Source organism: Pseudoliparis swirei, unplaced genomic scaffold, assembly GCF_029220125.1.
Source record: "Pseudoliparis swirei isolate HS2019 ecotype Mariana Trench unplaced genomic scaffold, NWPU_hadal_v1 hadal_135, whole genome shotgun sequence".
NCBI classification, from domain to species: Eukaryota; Metazoa; Chordata; class Actinopteri; order Perciformes; family Liparidae; genus Pseudoliparis; species Pseudoliparis swirei.
In genome coordinates, this window is record NW_026613371.1 from 486 (window position 1) to 25,466 (window position 24,981).

The 24,981-nt window shown below is 42.6% G+C and overlaps 1 protein-coding gene across 1 annotated transcript; it reads left to right on the forward strand.

The window, feature by feature from the left end:
• Positions 1-2,523: 2,523 nt before the first annotated feature.
• On the forward strand, positions 2,524-24,350 carry ripor2 (RHO family interacting cell polarization regulator 2; the record flags this gene model as incomplete). The annotated part of the gene is made up of 22 exons (XM_056411155.1): positions 2,524-2,644; positions 5,376-5,531; positions 5,820-5,898; positions 6,717-6,740; positions 7,141-7,194; positions 13,087-13,236; positions 13,928-13,991; positions 14,322-14,365; positions 14,568-14,693; positions 14,985-15,133; positions 15,780-15,909; positions 16,334-16,480; positions 17,234-17,986; positions 18,554-18,738; positions 19,051-19,213; positions 19,325-19,457; positions 19,599-19,760; positions 19,946-20,119; positions 20,545-20,744; positions 20,853-20,936; positions 21,511-21,601; positions 21,885-24,350. Coding segments are annotated over 22 exons (3,290 nt in total), but the record flags the coding sequence as incomplete, so codon positions are not given.
• Positions 24,351-24,981: the final 631 nt, after the last annotated feature.

Sequence of the window (24,981 nt, forward strand, 5' to 3'; positions counted from 1 at the left end):
ACAGCTGTTTGAGCATCAGAGAACAAAACGGGCTAAAAAAGCTTCAGAGCATTCGGACAAATTGCTGCTCTCCTTTTTGGTCCTTCGCCTGCTGCCGTCTGTGTTTAGGGAAGCATTCAATGATTATTGGATATCATGGTCACGTCATCAGACAACATTTATCTGGCAAATTTCCATCTTCACATCCAAATGAACAATTCTGAGCTAAGTTATGACTGAAATCTAACAGAATTGGTATAAAGAATATCTCTTTCTGCAGCTTTTATACTCTTGTGATATTTATTCCAACCATATCGATAGCATTGACCATGTTGTGATTAGCCTACAACTTGAAATTCATTCCAAAGATTATTACATATTTTTTCATAGTTAATCCAGTCTGTAGAATATATATTTGTGTCTACCTCTATCCAATGAAAACGGGCGATGCTGTTGTAAGCCAAAGCATTGGTCCAGCCGTCGGTCCTGATGTGAACTTACTGAGTCACAGCCGTCAGGTTAAAGTGTTACAGCGTCTATTAATAGCCTCCACAGTATCGGACTCACCGTTCTTTTGTCCCCCAAAACAAGGCTCTCGTCTTTCCTCGGGCCTCGTTCTGGGTCTTTGTGTGGCTGTCTGTCTGCGCTTAATGGCTTGTAGCTCTGAGGTGTCTGTTTGTGTTTGTGCTTTAATCTCTAAGACAAAATGAGGCCCCCACAGGGATGGTCTGTCCTCTGGAGAAAGAGACGGATGGGTCAGTTGATAAAGAAACATGGCATGTACCAACACAAAGCCCCACAAACAGTCACACATAAATTGACAAAAAAAAGTCACTCCGTTATCCAGAGTTATTCGACTGGTAACGCTGCGGGACTGTTTATCTTGTTTGTGTGAGAAGCAGGCTCACGGGAGAGGGAGCGGAACACGGAGACGTCACCGGCCGATTCCTCTGCTCGTCAGTCGGGTTTAATTTGATCCCACAAATCTGTCACTCCTCCCAGTATTTGTGTATTCACCCTACTTTTTCTTTTTTTAGCTCCGTTGTGGAGTGATGCTGATTAACAGAATGACACCTCATCACTACAGTCATCACTGTGTACATTGAGACCAGTATGTTGAAATAAAGTTCTTCACTCAGGATTTCCAGTCCTGAATTTGAATTCACTGCATGAAACTATTAATTTAAGTTAACATGAAGTGTCTGTGGCAGCTTGCTGTGACTCAATGAATGTAACTGATAGTGGAAACACTCTATTTAATAATGACATTGACAAACTAGAATGGGCACTCGGTAGAGCGCATACCTTCGCATATCACAAGATTGGGCATTGAATTATGAACATGTTGGCATTAGTTGCATGCCAATTGGATAGAAATTGACCGCGCTATGGTAAAAAGAATATGTTGACCTTTTCATGACCTTGACCTTTGACCCGATTGATCCCAAAATCTAATCAAATGGTCCCCGGATAATAACCAATCATCCCACCAAATTTCATGCGATTCGGTTCAATACTTTTTGAGTTCTGCGAAAGATTTTGACCTGTTCATGACCTTTGACCCGACCGATCCCAAAATCTAATCAACTGGTCCCCGGATAATAAACAATCATCCCACCAAATTTCATGCGATTCGGTTCAATATTTTTTGAGTTTTGCGAATAACACGAATATAAATAAATAATAAATAAATACACGGCGATCAAAACATAACCTTCCGGCATTTTCAATGCGAAGGTAATAAGCAGTATTTACTGTTGATGGGTCATGTCTGGCCGATGTCTGACCTTCTTGATGAGGTCAGTATGGTCCCAAAACTGCAGCAGAACGGTGCATCTCTGCTTCGTCTGATTCATTGAACTGCCCTTTTGAGATTAAAATGCCAACCTGCTGCTATCAGCACCATCATCTGGACAAAGTCTCACCATGCTAGCTAAAACTGTGATTCAGTCATCTCTCTGGGCACTTCATCTCTGCTTCATTATCTGACGGCTATTCGTGGACGTTTCCGTCTATTTTCAGCCTCTTCACATGAACCTAGATGCATTCCACATCTTAAAAAAAAAAAAAAGATAAAATCTGATATGCTGCTGCTAAATATAGATGCAGTGATCAAATATATTTTAAATATATGAGGAGCCTGGAAACGCGTCAATTTGAAGTGGCCTTTTTAAAGCAGATATGTGGTGCAATGCTCCGTGACTTTCCACATTTAGAGTCTTAGTTCAGGCAGAACATATGGAATTAGGAAAGTGAGTTTCAGTTGAGTGGCTTCATGACCGATGGGCCCACGTAGCTGAAACATGTTACTGCAGGCTCTGAATGCTGCTCCGCCACCAACAGCACCTACTTTGTCCTGCATTGCACAATGCTCCCTCCACACTGTCAACAGAAGGTTATTCAAAGTGTGAGTGTTAATTGAGTTGAGGGCATGCTTTTGTTGTGCCCACGATCTTCTACTGACCCTGAATCCATCACTCGGCGTCCAAATATCAATGTCAATAGATCTGTTTGTAATGGATTTGTGTGTGCCTTTTTCGCCAGGAGTGTCGTCCCACGTCCCAGAGATCATGGCGGCCGGTACCCACTCCCCTGGAGGGCCCAATGGAATAATCCGGAGTCAGTCCTTCGCCGGGTTTAGCACGCTACAGGAACGACGTTCTCGGTGAGTCTTTTAAACGGCTGGTCTGCTGATGTTACTCATCTCTGAAATGACACCAGAAGTCAGATTGATTCATAAAGGGGAATCACACTGATTTGGTATGGTATAAAGTTTGGGGAGTTGCAAGAGACGGATTACAATCAAAGCAGAACACACATCCTCGAAAGATGTTGGCTACAACTTTGAATTGGATCATCCCTGCACACGTTTCAAATCTCACACCTCCACGCTTTCCATCAACAAGTGTGAACTTTAATAACCCAAATCTAGAGAACCCTGATCAAATCATTTGGGTTATTTTTCCAAACTTTATAAAGCTTTTACAGGTGGGATTATTTATTTGCTGTTTTGTATGCATTGGATTAAATATGGAAATCGGCACCAGCATTTGCTGACCTTTTTTAAGGTTAAGGACGGTGAGACAAAGTCTTTGGTAAATCTTGCATTTTTTTAACTTAAATTGGCATCAAATGTAATCTTTTCATTTCAGCCGTAAACAAGAGTACTTTCACTGGTATTCATTCACTTGCATAAAATACTATGGTCTGTGATTTGAAGACAACACATGCAGAAGGACGATGTTAAAGCCAAAACACAGGACTTTAATAAAAGGGCAGCGCCTCGTTTCTTGGAAACATTTTAGTTTTTATCCAATATTTTGCCTGTTTGTCATCAGTTGAGTGTCTGCCCCACAACCCTGCAGAACAGACAATGAGAATGTCATTAACATTTTTAGAAAGGCCTACAAAACTTTTATTTGCTCCCCATTTTAGTTTTATGTTGTTTAAAAGACATGTAAAACCCTTGTAACCAGACCTAGATGTAAACTTGGACAAAGAAGCAATTGAAGAACTCAAATCTGGTGTCAACCTTTTATTAAGTTCAGCGAGCCGCAGCAAGTCTGCATTTTAAAGGGATGATCAGCACTCTGTTGCATAACCACACAGCTAACTGTGTTTCTTGAAGATCGCTTCATTCCTAGCCAGAAGCTGGTGATGAGCGGTTGACGCTCGCTGAAGTTCTTGAGAGACTCTGTCTGCGTTCCTTCCTCTTTGACTCATCTCTGACGGCTCTCACTCAGTCGTCACGTGACACAGCCCACTCACAGAAAGAATCCCTTACTCCCTTCGTGCTGTCGATGCCTGGCCCTCTTCATTAGCCGCTGGTCCTGCTCTAAGAACCTATTTGAAGATGCTGTTCCCCCTCTTCTCTTAGGGAACGGTGTAATTGGTTGGAATGACTCTGGTGTGTGGGCGACTGACAAGTTGCCATTCTGATAATGAGCGAGGTAGAAGGCTGCAGAGATGTGGCTTCTGAGGCCACGTGTGTGTGTGTGGATATGTGCATGTTTTACTGCAGACGCCGCAGTTTGTGTCACAGTTATCAGTCGGTATGGACTTGTTTTGTCGTATTTGTGTATGTGTGTGTGTGTGTGTCCCTGCCAAGAGACCCTTCTACAGTACAGCCTGCTGACCCCAGGGCTACGCAGCGCTCTCATTCAGTCGTGCCCTACGTTCATGAAAGCTTATCTTAACTTGTGTTGCGTTCCCTGGCACGAGGCAAGACGTGGCACGATCCAACTTGTCGAGCGCTGGAACTTCATCAGTTTCATTGAGTCCAGAGTAATTGTCATTTGTCAGCAACATCTTTACAAGTTTTAAAAGCTGAGCTGTGCATGAAAGATGAGTGTGACCTAGAATGGGTTGATGTGAGGTGGCTATTGGGGAGAATAATGGACTAGTCTTTCTTTCTTTCTTTAAGCATAAAAGCTAGGCTTATGGTTCAGAAATGATTTCTGAAGCTCTCACTCAACAACCTAATTCATTTCAGTGCTATATCGAGCAAACAAATAGCTGCTTTTCTCTGTTTTGTATGACAACATGTTATATTTATTTAATAATGGTGTGTGTCGGGCTGTTTATCACCAAAAAGCTCTAAGAAGTTGTAATGGCCTTTTTTCTTGTCTGATGTTTTGTAGTCCAAACAAAATAAAAATGAAAACTTCATTTATTAGAGTTTCTCACCAAAAACTAGAAAAATAAAATAACCCTTAGTTTTAGGGCTGTNCCTTTATATCAACGAATTAACTCTGTTTTACTCAATCCACATTTGCTGACTTCCCCCCCTTGACTAGGTCACACTGTCCGTGGGGAAGAGAGTGAAGAGCACTGAATGTCACTGATAGCCGGGAGTGTGATTGTGCCTCAGTGTGTGTTTGTACGTTCACTCCAGCAGAAGATGAATAGCAGCCTCTCACAGAGTGTGTGTGTGTGTGTGTGTGTGGGGGGGGGGTTAGTGAAAGGCATATGTTTGCATCTATTCCAAGATCTATGTGCACACTTGTGATGTAGCATACCACTGTGATGAAGACGTTCACCCTTGACGTTAAGATGTTTGATATGATATGTGGGCTGAGTGCGGCAGTCTTCTGTGTAACCTCGTGCGAAGAGACTCGGCGAGCCTTTTCCATCCAGACACATGAGACAAATTCATGCTCAACAAAAAGCAGGATTATTATCGGCAGCTGCAGGACTGGTGATCTGAAATACTGTGGAAATCACATGCTAAATATTTAATATGAGATGTAATTTCATATAAGTGGTTGTACCCCAACTCTACCACACTGTAATTCAAAATCTCTGCTCTTTTTACACCATTGCGCACAAGATTAAGACGATTCCTGCACATAGGGGGGTCCTCTTTTACACTCTAATGTGTGTTTCCGTGTGTGTAGGTGTAACTCTTTCATGGGGAACTCGGCAGTGCAGAAGAAGCCTCAGTCGAAGCCAAAGAAGCCCCACCCGTCGGGACACAAGGGAGGCAGCAGCTCCAGGGAGCCGCAGCCCAAAAGAGTGGAGGAAGTTTACAACGCACTCAAACAAGGCCTGGAGTGAGTCCACGTATCTGGTGTCATCATACACACCTCAGTCAAGCAATGAAAACGTCTTCTTTTTCAACACATTAACTAATCAGAGGGTCAGACGGAGTTATCGTTGCCCGTGAGTGAAGAGCCTCGGTGCATAATCTGTTTCTTTAATTTGTACATTCTGACTCATTTATTGTAATAACTGAAAAGTTGTTTGTTTGTATTGCCTTCATTATATATGTTCACTGATTTATTAATGCAGATAATTTCAAAGTCCATCTATTTAAATGTGTTTCCTTTATTGTCCCGTAGTGAGTATCTTGAAGTTCATCAAACGGAGCTGGACAAACTCATGTGTCTGATGAAAGACATGAAGAGAAACTCTCGCCTGGTGAGAAGCTTCCGGACATTATATTACACACAAGCAACAGTGCAACCCCGCCGTACCCACCTCTTAAAGGACATCTCAGGAAATATGCTTCTTCTTGTCAAAGAGTGCGATCAACAAGACTCGAGGCTGTGCTGAGATATTAAGCTAAAGCCACTTAGCGTAGCTTAGCATAGAGACTGAAGACACCGGAACAACTCGTCCAAAGGCACTTCGAAAGCTCACCAAACAACAAGTAGTGGCTTGATTGTTTATATAATACAAATATTTAATTGTAAAAGTTAAGTTTTAGAGGTGAACAGAGCCAAGTTGTATTCCCTATTTGTGGAGATGCTATTCAAATCAATAAGCTAATCATCTTCCTCCTCTAGTTAAATATTCACTTATGCATGAAATTGCATGTTAGTCTCAGTAAGAGCAGATGAGCATATTTCACAAAATGTCAAACTAAGGCCATCATAAATGGTCCCATCGTGTATTCTTGCTGTAGCTTTCATCTCACGAAAAGCTGTGAGAACAAACGTGTTGGCAGCTGCGATCACTTCAGATCTCCGCTCTGTTTTATTTTTAATGAACGCGCATTACGTACAACACTAATCCATCGACTTAAAAACATCACATCTTCACACATGGTGAACACATTTTGATTTGTTACAATGTACACACACACACACGCACACATATTGTACACACACAGAATCAAGGCTGCAAGTGGAAAGACTAACGGGACCTTTCTTGATGCCAGAAAACTAAAGTCTGCTTTGCATATTTTAAGCCGCTTCAGCTCTTCTGTTCTAACTGTGATTGTGTTTTCTCTCCAGGGAGTGCTCTACGATCTTGACAAGGTAAGTTGATGGAGGGTCTGCTGTAACAACTGATCCAAGTTTGGTGTGTGCTAGAGGGAATCTTTGATGTTAAATAAAAAGAGACGGTGAAGGGTAAAACATTGCTATAAGCAGACGAAATGAGGGAGGAAGGACAGAGTGAGGAAGTGAGTAGCTGAAGGAATCGAGGAATAATGCAGGAACAATGATGAGCGAGAGTACGTGATTGGACAGGAGAAACCGCTTGAGAGATGCATTTAGATATTTTCAGTGTAACACTTTGACATTGTGTGACGAACATTTAATGATCACAAATGTCCCTTTTATGCAAAACTGTGTCTCATCGTGTTTTGTCGTGTGGACAAACGAATCATTAGGTTTACAGTTTTAAACCAGATGTGCCGTGTCTGTCTTTCTGCAGCAAATCAAAACCATCGAAAGGTACATGAGACGCCTGGAGTTTCACATGAGCAAGGTAAGAGCTGATGTGAGGGATCTGCACATGTTTAAAATGGATCCATCACAACGTTGTTTGTGGTTCAGTGTCTTTAGTCAGCTACACTTCACTTTCCTCTACTGTCAGCTATACGTGGAAAGCATCCATCAAGTGCTGTTGCTGATTGCACATCTCAATGCCTCCCTTCACGTTAAGCCTCTACACATAACACCAACACAGTCACTCAACAAACATATGGGGACATATTTCTGTTGAACATTTTGACATATCTGACCGTTATGCATGAAGCTACAGCCGCCAGCTGGTTAGCTTAGCTAAGCATGACGTAGCCCATTCCCCAGTCTTAATGCTAAGATGAGCAGGTGCCGGCTGTTGCTTTACATGCTGTCGGGCTTCCTCATCTAACTCCCAGCATTAAGAATTTGTCATTCTGATAAACAAATAATTTCCTCACTTCCTCCAGTTTATGTTGAGTTTTGACTCCACGCTTCACTGACTGTCCAGTTGGTTCAGAAAGAAAGGTTTCTTCCAGGTTTCGGTGCTCTTCCTGCTCTTCTCTGGGATGTGTTGATGCCATAGGGACATTCCCAGTTGTTTTGATGGTTGAGGTCTCCGGGTAGGGAACGTTTTATTTTCCTGTATCCTCCTTTTTCGTCTCCTCCCTGATTTCCTATTAGGGACATTTCTCCCCTGCAAGGTTGCGAAGCACATCCACATCCACACATGTCCTAAGACCATAAATACTCCTCTTCAGAAGTCCATCAGCAAGCACATGTCCAGAACAATACGGAAGGAGACAAGGAGTCCACGGTCAGATTTGTTGAAGTGTTTCTGAAGAGTTGAAAACAACAGAGAATCTGGGTCAGGACAGCTGGAAGGCTGCGGTGAGGAGTGATTGTCAGGGTCCTTTAAAGATATATAGAAATACAGAAAAGAGGTCTGATGAGTCATTTGAAAATAGGTCTTAGAAACTATATGTCTGCTTGAATTCTCCACTTTGGCCTTGATAACGAAAAGAAAACAGAAGCGGAGACGATGCTGGTTCTGTCTTGTGAGGTTGGGACAGGATGCAGTTGAAACACACGTAAACTCAAAGCCCTCTACTTGGCAAACAGCTTTACTCTGAAGCTCTTCTGTTCTTTCAGGCTATGTACAAAAATAAATTTGAATATACTTGTAAATATCTGAATCAGGTGACTGATTTATCTTGTCAGGCAAACAAAAAGCCTTAAAAAGCCAAAGCTTAACTCAATGTTAACTTAACGTCGTTGCAGAAGTGTTGCACATCACACTCCGGTTTCACCTCAGGTAAACTCTATTGGCTCCGGCTGCACTCTCCTCGTAGTTTGCAATGTTCGCTGCTGGTCGCCATCAACACATTGAGAGGGAACCGCAATGCTCCCCATCCTGAATCTTGCACCTTGAGTAGCGAAGAGGAAATGCATGCTTGATTAATTCAAAACAATAATGCCATTGTCAAGTCTGCTTGATGAGCCCTGCCTGCCCCTTAAACAGCTATTGGCTTTATATACACACACGCACACACACAGATATTGAGTGAGATCAATTGCTGAATGTCCAGCAAAGAGAATTTGCTTAGCAGAATCACCTTTACATTTTCTTATATTTGTACAATGCGAGTGATGAGTACCTCAGAGATAGAAATTGCGCTCTCAATAGAGAAATATGGAAATGAATGTGTGTAAGTGAACGTTAGATAACCAGTCTATTCTAATTGTCATTTAAAAGGATCATATTTTAGTGTCATGAAGATAATATATTGGATATGTCAACAAAGCATTGGCAGGTACAGTATGATTTAAAACTGGAGCCAGAAAAAAGCCGCTTGTGTACTTTACGTCATCTCAGAACAGGACCATAAAAATGTCTTAAAAGTTATATATTCAGCAGCTGTGAGCGATTTTTAAGTGTCTGTGCCTCTTTGTGTAGGACAGTAATCATCCATCAGCACGTTGTGTGTGTGTGTGTGTGTGTGTGTGTGTGTGACTCACATCAGCCCGGTCTTTTGTTCCTCCTCGGGCTCCTGGCTGCCTACAGATGTCCGAGCAGTAATTGGCAAACATGGAAGAAGCAGGTGGTCCAATACAACCCCGATGATATCCTGCATGGGATAGGGTCGTGGGTGTGTGTGTGTGTATGTTTGTGTGTGCGAGTGTGCTTACATGGTTGCTAGTTTCAGCAGGGCATCATTAAGCAGATGAGTGACAGAGATTGAAGGTGAGAAGAGCAGCTGCCAGGCACCTCCTCTTCCCCCCGGAGAGAAAGGGAGAAAGTGTGTTTATGTGTTAATCTTGCCAAATTCAATCCAGGATGAGTGTAAATACTTTGCATGTGATTATTTTTAATACAAGGCCTTTTTGCGTTCCCCTCTTCTCTTGAATTCTAATCTTGACACACACACACACAAACAGTTCCCCAGAGACGGGCTTGTTTGTTTGATGCTGTTTGATGCAGCCCGCCTGTTTTAATCTACTTATAATCACTAGCCCTCTGGCAGTAAGTGTGTGTGTTTGTGCGTGCGTGTTTGTGCGCAATGTGCACACCTCATATCCCACAATCCAGGATAATGGCAATATTTTATGAGGATTCTCTCCCCATATCCTAAAGATTCACTGCTCATATTTAAAATTAAATTAATTAATCCTTTAAAACTCCAAGTGATGCTTCATCTATATTATATCGTGACTTTACAAGCATTAACTAAGAAGTCAAAATGGATACTTCATAAATGTGAACACAATGTTACACTCAGCCTCAGCATAATTGAGTCTCCAATAAAGGTTTTCCCGTAATCCTTCACTGGGTCTCCTAGTCGTTCAGGTTTTATCATGGCTGTAATTAATACGGGGACTCTATGTCCAATATGACTCATTGTAGAATACATTTGCATTTAATATCAGTTCACATCTGGTAAGAGGTAATTAAGAGGGTTCTATGGTGTTTATGGGATGATTTTTAATTCTTGTTTGTAGAATTATTGCTATGTGACCAAACTCTTCAATTATTTATATTATAAAGGTTATTAATATAAATTTGCACATAGATTGTACATATTTTCTTGATTCCCTGCCAAATCTTTTTGTCTAAAAAAATGTAAAAATATATTTCTACAAATATCCAAAGGAGGGCAAGGTGACTGCTTCGTCGAAATAAGAAGAAAAATAATATTCAGTTTGATACTTTATATCCATCTAAACCATTTCGTCAATAATACAAAAAGTCAGAAGATATCAGCTTCAAAAGAAGTTTAGGCATACCTGTACTAGACATGCATTACATGTTGACATGTGTGTTTTGGTTATTGCATGTTTTATCCGTCTGCCTACCTTGAGGTTTCTACGTGGTCTTTGTTTGTGTTTTGCCTTTTTTGGGGGGGGGTGAAATGCGCCCGAGGTGTAGCAATATGCTGAGGGCCGTCCTCGAGTGGAGCTTGGCTGACCTTCCCAAGGACATTTCCTTAAAGGCAGCAAGGCGCAATTGTAATTGGAGACAAAAATGAGCTTAATTGGCTTATAATGATATGATTGCTGATTACCAGGGAAACATGATTGCTATTCATCAGCCCCAGTTTATGACACACAATTTTACCCGAATGAATAACCCATTTGTAAATGTCTACTTATTTGTGTACGTACAATAATGAAGTATTTGTTGATATAATCGGTGCATAAGTTCTTGGCATATGAATCACGTCTCTTTTGACTTCAGCTCCGCTTCATCCAACTAAAAATAGCGTTTGCTTCTCGTGTTTTGTTCCAAACGAACACGTTTTAAAGCTGTCGATTGACGGTTCGGATTCAGCGCCGCTCGAATCTGAGAACTGAGAATAACAGTTGTGGTTGGAGGTTATTTTATAGCTGGCTCGGCTCAGCTGCTGCAGCCAGGCCGCATATATGCACCACATACCACAGACAGACAGACGGGGCTGGGTCCCAGTCGTGGGTGGGGGTGCTGAGGGGGCTGGTTGGTTTGAGGTGGAGATGGTGGGGTTGGGGTGGGTGCTGTCTGTATGTATTTGTGCCCAGATAAGTAAGTATGACGTCATCTTGTTAAATGGCCCCTCCCAAGAACACAAGCATCCTTCCCACTTTCACTTCCTACCATTACCCCTCGTGTGCCAAACAACAACATGCTCTCTGTACACATGTAAACATGTCCACATACACAGTCCGCTCACACACGCATGGTTTGGACACAAAGATACACAAACAAACACTCAGAGAAGCTGTGAGGATGGCAGGAGCCAGAGTGGCCCATTTCCTACCGCTTCTCCCAAATGAGCGCCATAAAGAGCGCAAGGCATCAATATTTCAGCATCTAGTCAGGCAGCCTGAAATATTTCCCTTTGATGAAGCTCACCAGAGGTGTTTTGTTTTGCCCGGCTGCCACTCCGATCATATGTGAATTCGGGAAGGCAGGAAATCAGACAGACAGGAAGCTGACAGTCTGGACTGTAAATTGTGGTTTCAGGGAGAAATAACTGAGTGACTCAGCAAATAAATAAATAAATATGAAATGGATTACCATGCGCTTGATCTAATGATTTTCCTGAGCATTAATCCTCCCAATTGTGCTGATCTCCTGACTTTTCCACTAACGTGAGGCTAACATCTGGTTCTGAATGACATATCTCGCTTTCCACCTTGATGCAATTTCTGGAGTGGAAAACAAGATTGAAAATAATAATAAAGTAAATAAATGAATACTTTTATTTATAGATGAAAACAATAATCCTGAATGTGGCCTACAGAGTTCAGTTCAGTTTATTTTGTATAGCCGAGAAATACCAACGGTCTTTACAATCTAGACATACAACATCCCTGTCCGAGGACATCGGATCAGGAAAAACTCTCAAATATCAGAACAAAAGAAGAAACCTTCAGGAGAGCAACAGAGGAGGATCCCTCTTCCCCATGGACAGAAGCAGTAGATGTCATGTGTACAGGTAAACAGAGTTATGAATAATGAGTCGTAGGCATTGGACCACGATCCATGTAAACAGACCAGAGGTTCAGACCACACAAGCTCCATCCCCTTTGGTTTTCCAGTAAAGTAAATGTTTCACCATTTTAAACTCGATACAACTATTGCTGCTGTGCTTAGAACATCATCTTGTTCTGAAGATTTAATTCCAGCTAAAACTCAAACTTGTCAGCTCACAGTAGGCAGCAGGATGTCGATGGAGTCGGTCCTGCTCCCTGTGGCTTTGGGTTTGATCAGGCTGGTGCTGCAAACTGAAGTCAGGCAGACGTCTCTAAAGGAGCTCTAAACGCCGTCTGCCCCCCCCCCCTCCCCCGCTTTGGGAGTGTCCCACTGGCATTGCGCAATACAGTTACACTGATGCATTCCAGCTGTATCTGCTCAGTTGAGGACTCTACTCCGATTATCTGTCTCTCTGTCTTGTCTCACTTGACGATTTCCCTCTAAATCTGTCTCCATTTATTCTCACGCCATTCATAGTTTCTACCTTTTGCGGTCTCTTACTCTTTTCCTGTATATTATGAACATCTGCACAGTTTGTCCTGTTATGTAACCCATATTGTAATTCTGAATAATGCCTATTTCTGCTGATGTTGAAGACGCGTTGATGAATGTTACGGACTACAGCTCAGGCCCAAAGCTGTGTTGGGCATCCTTGAATGAGTCCCAGTGAGATGTGAACACATCCAGAATCATTTAGATGGCAGTTGGACGTTTTTTTTTGGAGTTTGCCTCTTTCCCAGTGATAGTTTGATGTATAACATATGGAGGGTTTCAAACTTCAAAGTCCTTTTAATTAGTGCAGAAGTTTCTCTCTTGTGTGTTTGCAAGCTAATGTATGTGTTTGCATGTGTACAAATGCATGCTTGTGGAACATGTATTAAAGATGGAGGGACTGTGTGCTTTCAGGTGGACGAGCTGTATGAGGCCTTCTGCATTCAGATCCGTCTGAGGGACGGTGCCAGCCGGATGAAGCAGGCCTTCTCCTCCTCGCCCTCCACTAAAGGCACCAAGGAGAGCATCGCGGAGGTCAACCGTCGCTATAAGGAGTACACTGAGGTACTGGCATCGAGCAGCACATTCTACTGGGGAGTTATGCATGGAAGTTATGTATTGAAATGCTTATTGAAGCTTGGAAAAATCAGCCCAGTGTTGCAAAGTCTTCAAATGAAAGTAAATAGAAGCACTAGCTCCTTAAGGTCCGATATTTAGCGAAAAACAACACTGACAGCCCATCCCTTTTGAGCCTAAAAAGCCACTCCCCCAAACGCATAATTATGAATGTAAAATTATTGTTGTGAATGTAAAATTATTGTTCTGAATGTAAAAAACGAACATGGTTATTGGTAGTTTTCACAGCTTGTGTAAGACGATCAATGAATGCACAGGCAGAATTCACACAGATAGGCAGATTATTATATTTGTAATGAAATTAAATGATTGGGCGGCCTCATTACAGTGACAGGCACAGATATACAATGTACTTTAATATCTATTACAGAATACTGCCAACACTGTTATGTGTAAACACACTGTCACATACTTACAAAATTACCTTTTTAAACCATAAAGACACACACACACAGACACACACACCTGTCCAGAGGGCTGACACCAGCTCTCCTGACTTCTCTGCAGTTTTGTGTCGACTGTCTTTGTCAAAGTCTGTCGATAACTTGATTGCTATTGTTGTTCTTGTCTTGCGTAACAACGGGCTGTTTATGTGATGAGTATTATCTGTCTTCTGCAGAACATGAGCACATTCGAGAGCGAACTGGAGAACCTGCTCGGGGAGTTTCATATCAAAATGAAAGGTGAGGAAAAATGTCAAGTAAACGACTCTCATACCGATCTTGGTTTCTGAAATAAGAGAGATTAATCTACTGATGTTTACAAGAAGGTTTTTAGTGTTGCACTTACAAGGATTTATATCATATTCACGACGCCACCTACAGACTGTATTGAGCGTGTGGGAAAAGTCTTGTGCTGTAACATGTTCATTCAGGCCTTGTGCACTGGGATGAAGACACTGAACAGCGACATTGTAACTCACTCTGCTAAATGCAAAAGTCACCGAAAAACTAACAGATTGTTCATTATCCTGTACAAATGTTGTTTTTAAATCAATGTCCTCCCTCCAACAGGTTTGGCGGGCTTTGCGAGGCTCTGTCCTGGAGACCAGTATGAGGCAAGACCTTCTTTTTGTTATGCAACACAGGAATGTTAGTTAAGAGTTACCGGACAATTAATATTCAAATAAAGAACTACGCTTGGTATTTTCCAGCAGAATGAAATGATAGGATATCTTGTGTTATTGAAAGATACTGTGATAGTGTATGCTACGAGGCTTACTCTCTTTCCTTACACTGCCTTCCCATCCTTTCCTTCAGATCTTCATGCGGTACGGTCGCCAGCGCTGGAAGTTGAAGGGAAGAATTGAAGTGAACTCCAGACAGAGTTGGGATGGAGACGAGATGGTCTTCATGCCTCTCGTCACTGACCTCATCAACATCAAGGTACGCAAGAAATCCAGATAGGCTAGCTTTAAACTTCAGTAAATCAACACGGTGCAGGGTAAAGAAAAGAACTACGTAGAAATTAGGCGTTCAGTTAATGCTTAAGTTTGTATTCAATATCCAGGAAACATTGGTGATTATTCTGGCAGGTCCATCACCATATTTAATAGCATCTGATTGGAAGAAAACGATTCACCAACAATTATCTGACTACTGTCTGGATGCCTTTATCATCATTTATCGTTTTCTTGACCCGAGTTGTAAATACAAGTCGTCTTTGGGCTCCATCAGGTGACGGAGCTGAAGGGACTGGCCTCTCACATGCTGGTGGGCAGCGTGATCTGTGAGACCAAGGAGCTCTTCACTGCCATGCCTCAGGTGGTGGCTGTGGACGTCAACGACCTGGGGACCATCAAACTCAACCTGGAGGTCACGTGGTAGTAAGTTGACTCCTGCGTACAGCAAGCGGCTGCTTCTTGATGTTATTCGTCACATCGGTGTTGTGGAGTTTTTTCCAATAAGTTTGTTGCTTTATATTCATTACGGGAAAACTTCAGCACGATCGTTTCACTCAAGCCAACAAAAGAATGTAAGGGTCGATATTGTGTGTATAAAAGTGCAGTGCATAATGAGTGATTACATCATATATATTGAGATGGATAAAGTCTTGGATTACCTGATGATTTTGTTCTTTTTCCAGGGGATTCATTTAGTTTAATTTCATGTTCAGTCCACTAAAGTTTCAATGAAATGTCATTTTGTTTTCAGTTTATGAAATGTTTAGGGATGAACATTGTATACAGAGAAGACTATGATCCTAACTCATAAATGTACTCCTCATGATAATGACTCTGCTTATGTTAAGTAAACACTGTAAACACAAACAGTAATAAGTCTGGTTGTTTTACATTAGTTGTGCTTCTCTGCCATCTGGTGGAGAAACATGGTCATTACAAGTTACATGAAGTTAACGAACCAAAAGAATCCTCCTTTGTGATACACCCAAACAAATGAGATCATATATGCACAACATGTAAGTAGGCATAAATAAATGATAATAAAAGTTGTGTTTCGATCCACCCTCAGCCCCTTCGATGTCGAGGACCTGTCTTTGTCGTCTGGTAACGTGAGCAAAGCCACAGCACTCCAGAGACGAGTGTCAGTCTACAGCCAGGGCACGCCGGACACCCCCACTTTCCAGGACGCCTCCTTCTTTGTGAGTCCAACACACACACCTCCTTTAGCTTCATTAGGGTGGTGGGAAACAGAAGTGGCTGTGGAGCTGAGAACAGATGAGAAAAAACAGGGTCAATTGTCGGGACAGAGATGCCTTTTGTCTTGTACTCCTCCTTAGTGCCAGCACACTAACCTGTCTAACCCCTGTGCATATCTTACCGTGACCCCATGATATATTGACATATTTTTCTGTTGATGCATCATGCTTATGTGAGCAATGTCAGTGCTACCCCCTAAACTAACCCTCACCCATTTCCTTGCTATCCTCCTCTCCTTTGCATTTCCACATCCAAACCCCTTACCTGTCCCACTTCACGTTTATCCATCCCTCCTGCATCTCACCCCCCTGCCCTCACTCAAATACCCAACACCATGTCCCATTTGCCTGCGTGCATTGTGTGAAGAAGTGGCGGCCATATCCTGTGGAGCGCCAGCGCCTCTCCTTCCTGCACATGCTCCGAGACACCCTGCTAGAGAAGTTAAGGCTCAGTCGCTCGTTTGGTGACCTGGCCTCACTCCGGCCAAGGCCCAAATCCAGTCTGGAGGTCTATGTGAGTGTGTTGTGGCCCCTCAACCTTTTTGTGCCCTCTACCTCATCGATCGGGATGTGTTCTTCCGCTAAAGTGGACACACTCGGGCTTGTCAAGTCCTCTTCTGTGAGCTGCAGAATGCAATGTGTGGCTTTTTGCATGTTTATTTGCACGTGGTCTTCTGTGGTTTTTCTTCTCGGGATTCAGCTTACTTTGTCTTGGTTGAAGAGACGATAATTTAGAAAGATGAGGAGAGTTGGAGTGGATTTCTGCCATCTCTTTGGCTTTCTCTTGTACTTTTTAATCTTACATGCACTGATTTCAAGCTTTCTCATGGTCTTAAAGCTACAGTTGGTATCTTTTTAATTTACGAAAAATCTAATTGTCACTATCGTGGCAATAGTAAATGAGACGGATGTTCTGTGAAACAATCGGGTTCCTCTATCTTTTTTCGTTTGTTGTGCTCCTGGTGGCATTTGCAATATTCTACTGTGCCCAAAAAAAATTATCATAGAAGTCTCTGATGCAGCTGTCAAACCAGGCAGTGTTGATCAAATGCAAATCAAGATTGTGTTAATGCACTGCCTATTTCTCACCTCAAATGTATTGAGAAATGTATTTTAGTGCTCTGTTCAGCTCTAAGATGAGAAAGCTGATGCTATAGAAAGCAGTTGAGCCAAAAAACAAGCCCCGGGAGCATTCACTTGACCAACTGTAGCTTTAATCTTCCATCGTTATTGTGACACGTATTCACTGCCCTGTCTCTTCTGTCAGTCCACTTTACCAGATGATGTCTTTGAGAACGGGGGCTGCGGAGTGGCCGAGTGTAAGCGACTCTCCTTCACCTTTTCGGACACCTCTGGCTCCACGCCGAGCCCCGCCCCGAGCACCCACTCCCAAGGCCAGTCCAACCCTGAGATCACAGTCACCCCTCCAGAATTGGACCTGTCACCTACACAAATCCTCCCAACAAGGGAGGACTCCATCGTTGAGGAGAATTTAGTGGAGGAAGAGGAGGAGGATGAGGAGGAGTACGAAGAAGACGAGGAGACGGGGAGTCGAGGAAGTCGGGGCACCAGTGCCAGCCTCGCCAGTGATGAAGCCGAGGTGGCAGAGGACTCTGAGTGGGAGCGCACAGAGTCCCAGAGAAATTCTAGCTCCAACTTTGGTTCCGCCGTCCGGTCCCTCTGCTCTGACGGCCACCTGTCTACGGTGGCCCCAGAGGATGTTTTCTTGGACCACGCTGACGAACTGAAACCTCTGGAGCTGGACACGGAGGAAGGGGGCAGCCTGACCAGGCAGCTTGTGAAGAGGCTCACTTCTTCGGACGTTGCGCCGTCAAGTGGGAGCTCCTCGGAGGGAGGAGGAAATCTGAGCTGGGCGGGAGAGGGGAGCAGGGCTTTCCTGGAGAGCAGCCTGGAGGAGGCCATCCACAGCCTGCTGATGAGGCTGGAGTCTCTGAATCACCGCTGCCGAGAGCTGCAGGACCTGGAGCAGGAAGTGATGCGTCTGGAGGACCTGCTCAAGGTGACTGAACCATTCCACGTTGTATTTTCAGATCTTATATGGGAAAGAACAGAAGAAAACAAATATAGGACTTTCAGGGACTGTTACTTCCAACCAAATGTTTTATATTTATTTTAAATGTTTACTTGGATCTTGGACCACAATAGTAAATAACTACATTACACAATCCTTAAATCTTAAACGTCCTCATCAATACAACATGAAAAAATACAGTGCAAAAAGAATGAGGAGTAAGTATCGGAACATAGAAAAGTGCAAACAATTTGAAAACTAAATGTGTCATCTTGTAACACACAGCAGACCTTCCACTGTACTTGGGGCTTTTATTTTGAAGAGTCTGTATTCCGTATTGCATCTGACTCGGACGTCAGTATATATATTTTGTAAACACTAAATTCGAAAGTTTGTTAGAAAGCCAAAATAAAGGGATGACTACATGAATTAAAACTAAAATGTTTAGTCACTTCTTACTTCAACAAAGTAATGCAAGTACTTGAGGTACTAGAATAGACTGGGTGACCTGTTAAGGATTTATTGACCCATGACCTCCTCCCTCCTTCCCCTCAGTGCCGTCTGCCGGGTCACAGAAGCCGGTCTTCGAGCCTCAGTCTGACAGTAGAGAGCGCCCTGGAGAGCTTTGACTTCCTCAACACCTCTGACTTCGATGACGAGGATACTGGAGACGATAACATGGTTCTCAGTACCCCCCCACAGAGGTCTCCGCTTTTTGATACGGACGCAGAGAGGATTGGGTGAGTGGGAGACGTACACATGAAGGCACTCTGTGTTTGCTGACATTGACGCCAAGTACATGTTGTTATTGCTGTGTAGAAGCGTCTGCACTGAGAATTAAAATATACAACCGTTGTTTCTGTATCACGTGTATAAAACCACAATCAGAGATGAAGTGGGATACGTATCGTCGTTCAAGCTCTTGGTGCTTGTGTTTAAGTAAATGAATGCTCAGCTCTTCATTCATGAAAGCACTGGACAGAAAACCTGAACTATCTTGATTGAAAACCATTCATAAGTGCAGTAGATCACTGTCGGTATTTCTCTCTCAGTGGCCAACACCCAGAAGCCAGAGGACACCTGAGCGAAGCCCTGACGGAGGACACCGGGGTGGGCAACAGCGTGGCAGGAAGCCCCCTGCCGCTCACCACCGGAAACGAGAACCTGGACGTTGCCATCGTCATCCACCTGCAGTACTGTGATCACCTCATACAGGTCAGGCTCCCAATGACATCTGGGATCATTTTTGATCGTATGACTGATAAATAAATGGTCCAAGTTGATATTAAATCTAATGCGACACGCCTTTCCTTCCTGTAATGACAGCTGTTGACCAGCGGGTTAGGGGTGTGGCAGCGCCGCAGTCTGCTCCTCAAACTGTCTGGACAGATTCAGCTGTTGGAAGAGCTCGCGGAGCTCAGTGTGGACAAACTGGGAGCCATTACGTCCTCTGCAGATGGTAGGTGCCGTGCAACATTGTATCTCAAGAGGGGCAATCTTGCACCGATTAATGTTTTATTATTTAAGTATTCTCTGAAAGGTTATTACTGTGCAACAGAAAGGTTTGAGTGTTCCAGCATTGGTCCTTTTTTCCCCTCAGTTCTCCCGGGCCTCGCAGAGCGCCCACAGCTGATGACTCTGTGGTCGGAGTGCAGCGGCTCGGCAGGACTTTTCCACACCACGCTGGACAGAGTGTTCAAACACATGAGCCAGAGCTACACGGCAGTGCTGCAGGAGAGACACCCACACAGCGCTGACAAAGGTTATCCTTCTGCACACATGCCAACGGGTGCACTCGAGTCACTCATTGGGTTTTAAAATTAGATACCTGTAACTGATAGGATAATGTGGTTTTTTTTAAAAGCCGCGAAAAGAAGTTGTCTGTCAACACAGAGTTGGAATTTAATATGTTTTATCTGACTTGAGACGTCTTCCTCTTCTCTCCAGTGATCGGTGTCGTGGTGAGCGAGATGGTGGACCGGAGCGATCTGGTGGAGTCGCACAGTCCTACAGCCGCTGAGCTCGCCCAGGACGTCCTCACAGTGTTTCAGTTCCACAGCTACATCTTGCAACATGAAGTGCTGGACATGGAGACACACCTCCTGCATCTGGCCAGAGAAGGTGAGGCAAAGGGGTGACACTCACAACCGTTCTGCCATCGCGTCATTATGATCACTCATAACACCATTTAGTTTATATCTTTATACATTTTTATAGAAGAGCAAACGAGTTGAACCAATGTTTACTTTCTCTCCACAAACACCCACAACTGTACATAATAGAAGGTAGATAGACCACACAAAAACCCAGGATATGAGTTTAATTGTAAGTAAGGAATGCACCTATGGAGTGTTTTATATATATGACTTTAACTTGGTTATTAAAAAGGAGTTTACCACTTTTAAATTCCTATATTAAACTGCATAGATATCAATTGGAAGCAAAAGTCATGTGAGAAGTACAGAAAAGCTCCCTATGATTCATAATTTACTTTCTGCGCTATACATGATGTTTAAACCTCTGACATGCGTCTGTGTCATCCTTAGAGATGTTTGCTGAGGCTCTGTGCAGTCAGGATTATTCTCGGTGTCTAGCGGAGCTGGAGGACGTGCCTGTGTCATCCTTGTGGCCTAGAAACGGCACCCTGAGGGCCCTGGCCTCCCTGCTCACTGCAGACGACCCTCAGGTCAACAAGGCAGCAGCCAACTACCTCTCGTCTGCATCGCACGGCCACTTCAGGATCAGAGTGAGTAGGGATATGTTTGAGATGCGAGCGCTCGCAGGCCAAAGGAATTTCAAATGGTGTTGACGGAGGCCACCAGCCGGGTTTGAATGTTTATGTGGGTTTCTACAGGCAGTGGAGTGCTACACCCACGCACTGTCGGAGGCTGGAGTTCAGAGCCAGAGGGCGGCCTGTTCGGCTCTCAGCTGTCTGCAGGTCAGTGGCCTCTTACATCATCTACAGCTGTGACACTGAGAAGATGCAGATCTAGTTTAGGTCTCCATTTGTGTCATTGAGGCTAACTTTCTTTCTGCGAGATACTATTTCAAAGACTCTTAAGTTCAGAGGAAGCTTTAACAGTGAGTTGAGGGGTGTCTTCCAAAAGTACGGTCTTCTTTTGGAGCAAAACTCGCGGTGCGTTTGCTTTCCCAGTGGAGGGATACTTCCTGCCAGTTGCATGTAGGCTTGTAGCTGTGACCCAACTCAATCTACACCCAACTACCGGGTCCAAGATAACCACTTGATTTGTCGGATGAGCGACAGCAGAATGTTGACGTATGAGAAATGATTACACCAACAAAAATGTCCTTTCACTGTACGTTACAGTTGCCATATAAGTATTCTCTTCAGATAGTGTATGCGTCTTGGTTCGACTTAAATCTGTTTCTATTTTATTTTCAGTAGTTTGTTATGACGGCTAATTAAAAAGAGGAAACTATTCAAAATCAGCCCGTTGTTTTTGTTCTTTTTATAAGTGCCCTCTTCACAAAGCCTTTCTGTCCATCTGCAGGCAGCGGAGAGCATCAAGGCGGTGGTAGCGCTGTGTGACTCAGCTGATGAAGAGCTTCGCCATGTTGCCATAGAAACCCTGCTCACATTTGGTCAGTAACAAATATATGGAAAATCAAATGTTGCTCAGCTTGGTCTTTGCTGCACTTCAACAAATCCCTTCATTTCGGAAATTGTATTTTATAAACCGCTGCCACAATATCACATTTTCACTGCGCTGTGTTTGTGGCCAAAATTCCCAATAACAATGTTATCTATAAAATTCTACTGTATTAATCTTTAACTTCTCTCTTTGTATTTTGAGTGTCATTAATTTGCCAAAAGAGATGCAACAGAGTCTAATCCTTTACGAGGGGACCCTCGTGTTTGTGGCAGGTGAGGAGGGGCGACTGGCGTACGAGCAGCTGGACACGGTGCCCGGGGAGATCCTCCGCCTGGGCACCCGGCGGGGGAACGCCGTCACCACGGCCTTCTGAGCCATCGGCAGCGAAAAACAACACAAGCGACATCTGGATCTCTACGCCGCCACATTAGATCACTGTTCTTACGGACACTGCCTTCTCATAGGAGCTCAGACACACAACCTATATATATCCTGTACACACACACATTGACACTCCTATTTTCTCCATCACCCCCCCCCCCTTCCAGGCACCGCTACAAGTCACCCCTTCCTGCCCCTGCTTTCTGAATCAGGCAGACACATTGAGTTTAACTGGAGCACAAATTTGACGGGCCGCTGGAAGCCGCTTCAAAAACTGTGGAACCCAGAATTTGAGCATCTTCACCTCATTCAACACCTATTTAATTTACTTTAATAAATCATCATCTTGATTGTTAGTCAGTTGTGTCACGCAATTTGCTAACTTTGATCTTTGTATAATCACCGTCTATCGTTCGAAATGTTTTCGGGTGCTTTTGAAAGATTTGTTGTAAGGCATGGACATGTGTCATAATGTACACAGCCGGTGTAACATATATGTGCTTGTATTCAAAACACATTTTTAGGTTATTTTCTAGTACGTTCCATTTTGAGTTTCAGGGATTCTTGTACAATTGAAATTGTGCATTGCGTGGCAGGGAGGACCAATAATAAGTTGAGTGTCTTTCTCAGAGGACGCGATGTTGTGGTTTAAAAGCCAAACTCTAACGGCAGTTTTACAGTCTTGAGCAGATTTTGACCTCCGTTATCTTTCATTTAGAGGAAAAGCAGAAGCTGAAGGGTAGATCTGAAACGGGTCAGCACAGAGCCCACCTTTCACTCTCTCAGCAAACTCATCAGTTTTCTCAAACTTGCAGTTGAACAAGTGCGATTTTCTGTACATACGTGACCCTTTTGCACCGAGATGACATTGAAAGACAGAAAGTCAGCTTTGGTCATTTGAGCCTTGAGATGGTCATGGAGGAAAGTTTCCACAAATGCACTCTTGTTGACATATTTTTTCTAACCGTTGTAGAGCAAGTCCAGGGCAATAGATTTGGTTTGGTATCCAATGCCTTTGTTAGAGCGGAGAATACTTTAGGCTAATTTTGGCTAACCGCACATTAACAAAGCATGCGAGTTAATGGCAAGATTAAAAATATTGCATTTCTTATAAGAAGCTGCAGAATGAGGTTTTTCTGTTTTGGGTCTGTTTTATTTCCCTCCATCCTCACTGTAATGTGGGAAAACTGACTCGACATAAGCGGCTATTCCAACTTTTCTTATTGTAACTACTACTGAGTCTTGTGCCGGTGCACAATGACAAAACTCACATTTGTTCAGACATCTTATTTATTATTCTCTTGTAATTCTAATATTATTTGGAGTTATGCTGTAATAGTGCAGATGATCATGATGTATATTTATGTTCTATTTTGGATCGGGTCTATTTGAAATAGTTTGTTTAAAAAGACATCCATGATATTATAATGCAAATGTTCTAATGCCTAATTTGAATTGGAGTTTATTTTGAAGGAATAGCAGATGAATTATTATTTTGGGGAAGATTACAATATAATTAGACTATTCAAAATCTTAGATTACTATTTTCTAAAAGGTATTGAACATAATGGGACATTATACATTAGGCATTTTACGTTATTACTTAGAATATTTACTGTAACCAAAGGCCGAATTATTTTTTACATTTTACTAAGCGCTGATGATTGCTAATGGAGAATGTATTTTCAGAACGGTTGCAGTTTGGCCAGAATAATAAGGCTTATATTTCAAAGCACACAATAGGACAAACCCATAATATATTAATATTGTTATTTGGTTCTAACTGCACAGTCCAAAAGCCATATTGATAGAAAACAAGTCGTAATATTTTTATGAAATTCATATTTTCTTTTGTAATATCTGTAAATGTGTGAAGTTCTTACGAAAAGCTGAAAGTTCAGGGGTTTTTTCTTCTAAACAACCTTTTGCAAAACATGGTCTGTATTTTAAGTAACAGTTACTTGTATTTCTTCCATGATGTGAATAGCATTACAGTATTTTAGACAAGTATCTAATTCATCCACTCATTTAGCGTTTGTTGAATTTCTTTTTTTTTTGAGTGAACTTCTTTTGTATTACAAACTTGCAGTTGACCAGTGTTAAGTCAAGTTGATTCCTTGGCTGTTCAAGTCCTAATCCCCACAAAGTACAGGTTGTCAATGTGCACATCTTATTCAGAGAGCAGTTTTAAGAATAACTTGGTACACTTAGTTGAAATTGATCTCTATCCATCTTTGTGGTCAATCGCTTCTGTACTGATCCATTTAGTTGCATTTTACACTTCTAAGTGTTTGGCAGCATTTCCTCTGCTCATCAAAAGATGCAATAAAGTTTATTTTTGCATAATTAAAACTCAAGTGTTTGTTGGTCAGAATGTGTCATGTTAGCTTTGAATATTTTACAATTAAACATTCATGGGATTATGAAATTCCACTCTGGGGGTTAAGTGTTAAGCCTTTTCATGAATATGCTAAAGTATAGCATTGTGATGATGGCATGTCGCAACATTTAAATCATTCATTAAAAATTGCCACAACAATAAAGTAATTGAACGATCCAAGTATTGTTCCAAAACTATAAAATTGCAGAGTTCAAATTGGTTGTCCTGATCAAAAAAATATATATAGGGGCGACAGTGGTTAGCAGGTCTGTCTTTCAATCAGGGGGTTGGCGGTTCAATCCCCACCCTAATTGGTGTCCTTGAGCCAGCCACCCCTTAAGCGCTCACCGTAAACGGGTGTATGTAACATTTGGTCGTTGAGTACCTAATAAAGCACTATAAATTAAATGCATTATATTTATTAGTGTAGACCAACAAAGTCCAGCTTGTCAATGAGCGTCTACACATTTCAAGAATCGGAGTAAGACCATTTCACTATGAAATTATAAAGCTTAAGGCCTTCACATTCCACAAAACTTTATAAAACAGTTAAAGCCTCGATAACATTTCATGCAGCCTAATGGATATAGATGCATTTTTGGGAACAG